Consider the following 9,173-nt stretch of genomic DNA (forward strand, 5'->3'; position numbering starts at 1 on the left):
ACCTGTGCTGGCAGCAGCTACTTTAATGAAGTCTAATTAGCGAGAGGAAATTGAACAGTGAAGATGCCTGTTATTTTCTTGTGAAATACAGCGCCCTCTGCTGGACAACACGAGGAACAGTCAAGTTGAAGGGGGGAAAAAAAGCCTTTCCACATTGTAGAGGTGTTTCTTTTTCTTTTTTTTGTTTACCTGATATCAGGTATGTTAGATGAAGTTGTTTTGCTATTTCTGTTTCTATAACAGAAAATAAAAAAACAGTCAATACTGGAAATTAACGTCAGAATAAAAGCACTTTTTACAAACTAACTCACTTTGACGAACTGCTTCATCCTGCTTAGGGTCAGGTGTATTCACTCTGTCCCAGTAACATGAGGTACAGATAGGATCCTTCTCTTTGCCAGTCCACCTGTTTTTAGGAGGTCGGAGGAAACCGGAAGACCTGGAGGAAGGCCCAGAGTGAATGTTTTTTTTTTTTCATTTCATTTCATTGTCTGTACCGCTTATCCGATCTATCCTCAGGTCACGGGGAACCTGTACACGGGGGGAATATGTGAAACTAAATTACTACAAAAACCCAATCTCTACAGAAAACAAGTTTTCAAAAAAAAAAAAAAAAAATCATGTTTACATTGCAAAGCAAACAAGCAGATAGAGATAGATAGATTAGACAGATAGATAGATAGATAGATAGATAGATAGATAGATAGATAGATAGATAGATAGATAGATATTAGATAATAGATAGATTGGACGGACGGACGGACAGACAGATAGATATATAGATTAGATAGACAGACAGATACACTATATTGCCAGAAGTATTCACTCACCTGCCTTGACTCGCATATGAACTTAAGTGACATCCCATTCCTAATCCATAGGGTTCAATATGACGTCGGTCCACCCTTTGCAGCTATAACAGCTTCAACTCTTCTGGGAAGGCTGTCCACAAGGTTTAGGAGTGTGTTTATGGGAATTTTTGACCATTCTTCCAGAAGCGCATTTGTGAGGTCACACACTGATGTTGGACGAGAAGGCCTGGCTCTCAGTCTCCACTCTAATTCATCCCAAAGGTGTTCTATCGGGTTGAGGTCAGGACTCTGTGCAGGCCAGTCAAGTTCATCCACACCAGACTCTGTCATCCATGTCTTTATGGACCTTGCTTTGTGCACTGGTGCACAGTCATGTTGGAAGAGGAAGGGGCCAGCTCCAAACTGTTCCCACAATGTTGGGAGCATGGAATTGTCCAAAATGTCTTGGTATGCTGAAGCATTCAGAGTTCCTTTCACTGGAACTAAGGGGCCAAGCCCAGCTCCTGAAAAACAACCCCACACCATAATCCCCCCCTCCACCAAACTTTACACTTGGCACAATGCAGTCAGACAAGTACCGTTCTCCTGGCAACCGCCAAACCCAGACTCGTCCATCAGATTGCCAGATGGAGAAGCGCGATTCGTCACTCCAGAGAACGCGTCTCCACTGCTCTAGAGTCCAGTGGCGGTGTGCTTTACACCACTGCATCCGACGCTTTGCATTGCACTTGGTGATGTATGGCTTGGATGCAGCTGCTCGGCCATGGAAACCCATTCCATGAAGCTCTCTGCGCACTGTTCTTGAGCTAATCTGAAGGCCACATGAAGTTTGGAGGTCTGTAGCGATTGACTCTGCAGAAAGTTGGCGACCTCTTCGCACTATGCGCCTCAGCATCCGCTGACCCCGCTCCGTCAGTTTACGTGGCCTATAGATAGATAGATAGATAGATAGATAGATAGATAGATAGATAGATAGATAGAGTAGACAGACAGACAGACAGACAGATAGATAGATAGATAGATAGATAGATAGATAGATAGATAGATAGATAGATAGATAGATAGATAGATAGATAGATAGACAGACAGACAGACAGATCTATAAATATAAATACATATGCAATGATTCTTAAATATTTCGTTTTTCTTAGAATGAATTGTTTCATATTTTATTCATATTAAAATTGTATGATGACGTTATTCAGATTAAACATCAGGCCTTTACCTGATGCATGATGTTCTTAGTTCTTTACACGTTTCCTGTCATATTACATATATGAGTTATTTTAAAGTGTCCTATGACCTTGCCTCCATATAATAGATCTGCGTGAAGCTCTGTGCTTCTTGAATATATATTTATCCCTCGAATGATATAATCCTAGCATGCAAAGCAGCGTAGCTATAAACATGTTTGCTGTTGCAGGACTGACTTTACATATCGTGCCTTTGCTGTCATTTGCATAGAGAACAGGAAAGGAGGACCACTTTCCAAACCTAACTCATTCCAGCCATAAAGACCATGTTACTGTCTTACACACCCACACACACACACACACACACACAAAAACACACATAAAAACATATGCCACGTCTGAAGGTAGGTTTATGAAGTAATTCAAACGTCTTTCTTTCTTTCTTTCTTTCTTTCTTTCTTTCTTTCTTTCTTTCCTAAAATTAGTCTTTTGGTTGTTTATAGCCTGATTAGAAATACGTTTATGTTCTGTTCACTACACACAAGGACTTAAAATAATTATGGAAGAATTAAATAAAATAAATTACAACCCAAGCTATTTGAGTTAGGAGGATGTGGTTAATATCTGACTGTTTGGCTGTGGGTTTTATTTATAGGAGTGTTACGCTGCACTTTCCAAAGAATTAGAAACTTTATTTATCTTGACATCACATTTGCTGGAAAAAAAGACATTAGACATTTGTTTGTTTGTTTGTTTGTTTGTTTGTTTGTTGTTTTCTAAAAATTGGCTGTTGAGATAAAGTTTCACATTCGTTGTAAAGAGCAGCATAACCGTTATTAATTAATGAACTAAGTAAGTAGTTAATATCATATAGTTTGTTTGTTTGGTTGGTTGGTTTTTTTTTATTAATTATTCAATTATTATTTAATTATTAATATTCTTAATAATGTATTTAATTGTGCTTTGGAGATATTTGTGTTAAAATTCATTAGTAGTTAGTTAGTTAATTATAGAAGGCTTTAGTAAGAAGTACAGTAGTTTCTGTTGAACAGAATTTGTTTTGTTGTTGTTTACAATATTTCATATACACTAAATAACATGGTGTGAGTGTGACTTAGTTTTCAGTAATGACTCTGGCAGAAAGATGGATGTAACAGTCCTGACTCATCTCCTCATCTCTACAATGACCTGTGAGTATCCACTACAAAACACATCATATATTTCTATCTAATCGTTTCTATTCATTCTATTTTTGTACTTTTCTTCTCTCTCTCCCTCTCTCTCTCTCTGTCTCTCTCTCTCCCTCTCTCTGTCTCTCTCTCTCTCTCTCTCTCTCTCTCTCTCTCTCTCTCCCTCTCTCTCTCTCTCCCTCTCTCTCTAGATCCTGCACTGTCTGCTTCTACTGCATCCAGTCCAGGTAAAGTCACTGACTGGTCGTCTTAATTTATTATCCATAACTGCACTCATTATAAGTCTCTCTCTCTCTCTCTCTCTCTCTCTCTCTCTCTCTAGATCCTGTACTGGGTAAAGTCACTGACATTAATTTATTATCCATAACTGCACTCATTATAATTGTCTCTCTTACTGTAAATCAGTAACTTGATGTTTTCATCTCTTCATGGTATTACGCTCCTTCCTATATTAACTGATGAAGAATGCCAGCCATGTCCACAGAACTGGACAGATGTTCGGTGTCTTCCCGGTCAGTATTGAAGACGTCATTATTACCACATGACTCACCAGTGCCTTTAAAGGAAAACTCCACCCTGAAACATGATCAATGTCTTTTGAAATATGATGTGTTTAGCGATTATGGTGCATGCTAACTTACTGCTCGGTGTTGTATTTCAGCTATTTCTGTGAGCAGTTAGCCAGTATGTGCCACCCTGACCCCAAATGGGGACAATATTATTGTTATTGAATGATGTTGAACAGGCGACACAGTCAGGTTTCGCTGTCAGCAAACAAAAGAGGAAGAATTACATTTTTCTTTCAATTCAATTGCCAGCAGCATTCAACAAACCCTGCACTCACAGTCCCAGATTGCAATGCAGCTATATGTCAAAGTTACAAAAGAGAGTCAGGTGTGCTAGTTATCCAGCTATAAGATGATGAGTATGATGCTGTAGATGTGGGGGATGTGGTAATTTAGCGATTAAGGTGTTGTACCACTGATCAGAAGGTTGTGATACTGAATCCCAGGACAATTGTAAGTTGCTCTGGATAAGGGGTCTGCCAGATGGTGGTAGATTGGTGGTATCAGTATGAAATTTTGACCCTGGAAGCTGAACTTTTTGTAGCAGAGAGAACAGACCAGGCAGTGAGAGAGCAGGACAGACTAAAGGACTAAAGCGCTGCCGCATCATTCTGATTTAGGACAGATTAATTCATCAGCAGGTATCAGGAGCTAGGCAGACATCGCTGTAGGTAAGGTAGTTTTTCCTCCTTCGTTTTTAAAAAATCTCGTCCATATGAAAGCGCAAGAACGCGGTCTGAAGCGCTGTCAAGAGCATGCAAAACCAACAGGTAGTAATATAATCTCCACCGTAAAAGCCATGTTGGCCAATCAGAAGCCTGAGACGCCGACTTCACAAGCAGGGTTGCGAGATTGGGCGCGTTTCCACCCAATTGGGCTTCTTTTGGTCACGTCTCACTGGGAAAAATTTCGTTGGGCGGGCTGGTTTTTTATGCAACACGCAGATTTTTATTTTTAACTATAATCATGATATTTTATTAATTTTCTATTCAAATGAACTTTACAATAAAGTGTAATATGTAATGTTGACGTTTTAATTATATGGTTCAGTTTAGCCAGTAAAGTTCAGGAGGGTTGTTGTTGTAATCGTTGTACTCGTTAAGCCGATATCACAAAGTTATTAACTGTTATAACTGTGTGTTATTGTATTAGTTATAACAGTATGCATGTTGGGCTGGTATTTTTTTAAATGGGCGGATTTTAAGCTGTAGTCGGCCCGTTCAGGGTCGAAAGTCAATTAGTGACACAATAATTAATAAGATGAATGTGTTACATGTTTGTTTTTTCCTTTAAAACGCTTGGTGTGTAATAAAAATTCATGTTCAGTAAAACAAAGTGGATTTCTTAGAACAAGAAAGTCTTGGAAAGAAAAATTCCATTGTTAAACTTGATTCATTATGATTCGGATTCAGCTCAAGACATTATGGATTAGTTGATGGCGATAAGTTAGAATTAAGAACAAAGGATGACTATTTCCTAGCCTTTATTTATCATTAGCTTATTACATTATAGAATTGTAAATAGATATTTTATATACATGGAGAAATATATAGTAGACAGAGGGCATCAGCTTTACAGAAATATGTAAATTCAGGATATAAATAATAAATCTATAAATGTATCCCTATTGCGCAAGCCAGAGGCAACAGTGGGAGATCCCTGGAACAGTATTAGGATGAAACCTTAAGAGGAACCAGACTGAAAAGGGAACAAAAATCCTCATCTGGCTGAATTAAATAGCGTGGTTATAAATCATTTCCCTTCTGTGTTCTTTATGGTCAAAAAGTGCAATTGTCTGTATATACATTTGACCTCTTGTTGATGCAGGTAACGTCACTGTACAGGTGATCAGCAACAGTTCTTCGAATTTGACCTGTCACAATAACCTGCCTCCGGGCCTGATCGACGGCTTCAAGTGGGCAATAAACCAGAATGTAATAGCCGGGAACACCCAGAGCATTTTCAATGCGAAGATCACGGACAAGATGACATTTACCTGTACTGTTCTGACTCCATGTGGAAACTTCACTTCTTCCCCTTATCAAACTGGTAAGTACTGTAAGAAATGTAAGAAAAGTCCAGAAACACATCATATAAAATAATTTTCATAATTTCTTGTTCATGAATAAATTAAAGTCTTAAAGGTAATATATACAACAACAAACACTGCTACTACGACTACTACTACTAAAAAAAAATAATTAAGTAATTAATTAATTAATAATAATAATAAAATGGAATAAAACAGAACTGGGCAAGTTCTTCACCCTAAAGTTGATTATTTTCCAATAACAGCATGTCCCAGTGTGCTTTACTCCTCTAATACCCCTAAGATTTCTCAATGACTACAATTCTTCCTGTATTAAAGAATGGCACACTGCATAATTTTGACAATTTAAAAGTAAAGTTGACCAGCCTGATCAAGTTGGGTCAATGGGATTTTTATTGGCCTTCCTTGATATTGTTTCTATAAACAGGAACAGCAAGAAAACAAATAACTTGTCTGCCATAATTCTGTGATTTCTGTAGCACCATGGTTCTGGAGGAACGCTGTTTTCATTTTACTGTGTTTTACTACATCGTTGAAATGACAGTACAAGCTTCTTGACCTGACTTGAAGTGACGGCATCTGCACTGAAATCCAGTTTGAAGTAATGAAGTAGCTGTTAAAAGTGTCCATGCTCACTTGCCTTCACTTTCTACTACGCTGTCGTCTATCTACAGAATTTCACTTTTTTGAACCATGCAGAATTTCTTCATAGCTGTCTCATTTTTATCTGAACTTTTTTCAGTAGGCCATTCAAATTCAGGAGCTATCATTCTGTTGATCTGTGGAATCGGCGCTGTTTTCGTCATCCTCATGTTCGGTATCACCATGAAGATTATGCTGAAAAGAGGAGAAGGTGAGCTCATCCACAGTCAACTACATAAAAGAATAAATTAGTACTTGCCTGCCTACCATTTTAATTTTGCCTCGTGTATCTGTTTGACTTATTAGTTCGAAGACAAGCCAGGAGGCAACAGAGACAAGTGCAGAGCAATGACAGCACTGCCACTGTCGTGAGCTACTGGTGAGAGAGGAAGAGAGAGTTAGTGTGCAGATGCAGTGTAATTATTGAATTTGTTTCAGACGAGCCTGTGAAGCTCAGATATAATCATTTTCCTCAAAAGGACGCTATATCTGCTCTTTAAAAATATAATTGCTTGCTTAACCTAGTGACTGTGTGCTAAAACATGATGTTATAGATGTATTTTTTAATGGAAATAATTATTTAATAAATAAATAAATCCATACAAGCATACACAGAGAACAGATCATTGAAAATATAATAAAATGATTATATCTAAATTCTTTGTTACCTTTGAGATCAAAACACAAATATGAGATGATCCGAATTTCAGCTTTAATTTTCTCATGTTCACATTTAAACGAAACGTACGAAAGGTTGTAAGATGAACAGATGGAGATGTAAATATCACAAAATGGACACTGAAATTCTGATCTTTTGTCTTTTGGTTGAAACCCTAAATGTCCTCAGTGTATCACAAAAAAAGGATTAAATACAATATAAAATTTGCAGTTGCGGTACTAGATAGATAGATAGATAGATAGATAGATAGATAGATAGATAGATAGATAGATAGATAGATAGATAGATAGATAGATAGATAGATAGATAGATAGATAGATAGATAGATAGATAGATAGATAGATAGATAGATAGATAGATACTAGAGGATCACAGTAAGCAACAGAATGGTTCTTCCTAAATTAAATTTGTATTAAAGTATTTTGTTTTACTTTAACATTGATAGTTGATTTGTCTATTAAACAGCAAGACTGGTCGAGGTCTGATTTTATTCAGTTTTATTATTTATTTATTAATTTATTTACAATAAAGCTACGAATAACAGCTGAATTTTATTTTATTGTTTTGTTTTTCTTTTTTTTTTACTTTTCTGCATGTGCATCTCATTTTTTTAGATCTCCTGTATCCATTTAAAATGTTTTGTTGTTGTTGTTTTTGTACAGACTTTTGTGAAGGTGTGGTGACAATTGAAGTAAGAAAAAACACACAAGAGTATTCAAGTATAGATATAACAAAATATGAATATAACAATATTAATATCTCTAATATCTCTAAACATGAAACATTGTTTTAGACTTAAAAAGGAGTAATACCAAATAGTTAAAAGTATGTACTTTTACAGTATGTACGATTATATATATATATATATATATGTATATATGCTCACAGAGTAAAAATTAGCTAAAGACTGAGACCAGTGATGTATCTAAATACCAGATTAACTGATAAAACTGATTCAAGAAGTAAAAACTACCTAAAACTGCTACTATTTCTACCGAACAGGAGAAAAAACTTCCAATTCCAATTACGTCACATGCAAATTCTTCGAGGAAACAAAATGTAAATGTCATTGATCATTTTCCATGTGAAAGTTTTTCCTGGTATCCGTAGCGAGCTCAGATCGCAGAGAGAGGCCTGGAAGAGTGACAATAAGCTTAAAAGCTGGGTGAGGATGCAAATGTTCAAATGTGAATAAACAAATAAATAAACATTGTGCATTGTGTTAATTAGGTCTATGTTCATGCAAACCTTTAAATACTGTGGTTAGAGGAGATGTCAAATGTCTGGTGAATATGTAATATGAAACCTACAAACATTACTGTAGTAAAGGCCTGGGATGTGAGCTAACAGTGCTCATGTTTAAGACCCAAAACACCTATAATGCTGGATATTTAAACATGTAATAACATGTAATAACAATGAATTTGTATCAACTTATCAGACATTTTCGATCAGTATAAACAAATGAATGATTTTCTGGCTCTTAGTCTAATGGAAAATGAGTCAGGACTCTCTTAGCTTTTAGTGTTTTTCCCTCTGTTGGAGAACCTTACACAGAATTTTAGTGGTTGAAGATAAACGCCATCACATTTCAGAAGCTTATGAACAAAGATCTCATAAAGCAGAAAATGGTTAGATATAACCATTTACATTTTACATTTACATTTGTGTGGAAAAAAGTAACTGGTTTTTTTGTTTTTCTGGAACTTTTCTGTGAATATATTGCTTCTAGAAGTCTAGGGGAAAGCAAATACTACAAAGCTTTGAGTCTTTACTTTCATGTGAGCTCCATATTAGCCACCACTGTGGAGTGAGACATGACAAAAACATTCAATACTGAACATGAACACAAGACAACAGATACAAATCCATGTTTTTTGGCCTGGGGTAAATTAAGGATGTTATCCAGAGCATTGAAGGATTTTTTTTATTGGGCAGTCACAGTGGTTGTTCTTGCTCTACAGGCACATGATGGTCCTGGACACGGAAACACACATACACACACACAACCGAGATCTGATCTCGACAGAGAAACTGAACT

General features: G+C 36.6%; 1 protein-coding gene across 1 annotated transcript; it reads left to right on the top strand.

The window, feature by feature from the left end:
- The first annotated feature begins 2,326 nt into the window (after positions 1 to 2,326).
- LOC131365030 (uncharacterized) lies at positions 2,327 to 7,524 on the top strand. Its single transcript, XM_058408601.1, has 7 exons — positions 2,327 to 2,409; positions 3,124 to 3,195; positions 3,387 to 3,422; positions 3,518 to 3,707; positions 5,589 to 5,810; positions 6,554 to 6,664; positions 6,760 to 7,524. Exons 4-7 carry the CDS (start codon positions 3,608 to 3,610, stop codon positions 6,834 to 6,836), a joined length of 510 nt encoding a protein of 169 aa, XP_058264584.1. The 5' UTR covers positions 2,327 to 2,409; positions 3,124 to 3,195; positions 3,387 to 3,422; positions 3,518 to 3,607; the 3' UTR covers positions 6,837 to 7,524.
- The last annotated feature ends 1,649 nt before the right edge of the window (positions 7,525 to 9,173 follow it).

The sequence above is a fragment of the Hemibagrus wyckioides genome, linkage group LG14 (genome assembly GCF_019097595.1).
Source record: "Hemibagrus wyckioides isolate EC202008001 linkage group LG14, SWU_Hwy_1.0, whole genome shotgun sequence".
Lineage (NCBI taxonomy): Eukaryota > Metazoa > Chordata > Actinopteri > Siluriformes > Bagridae > Hemibagrus > Hemibagrus wyckioides.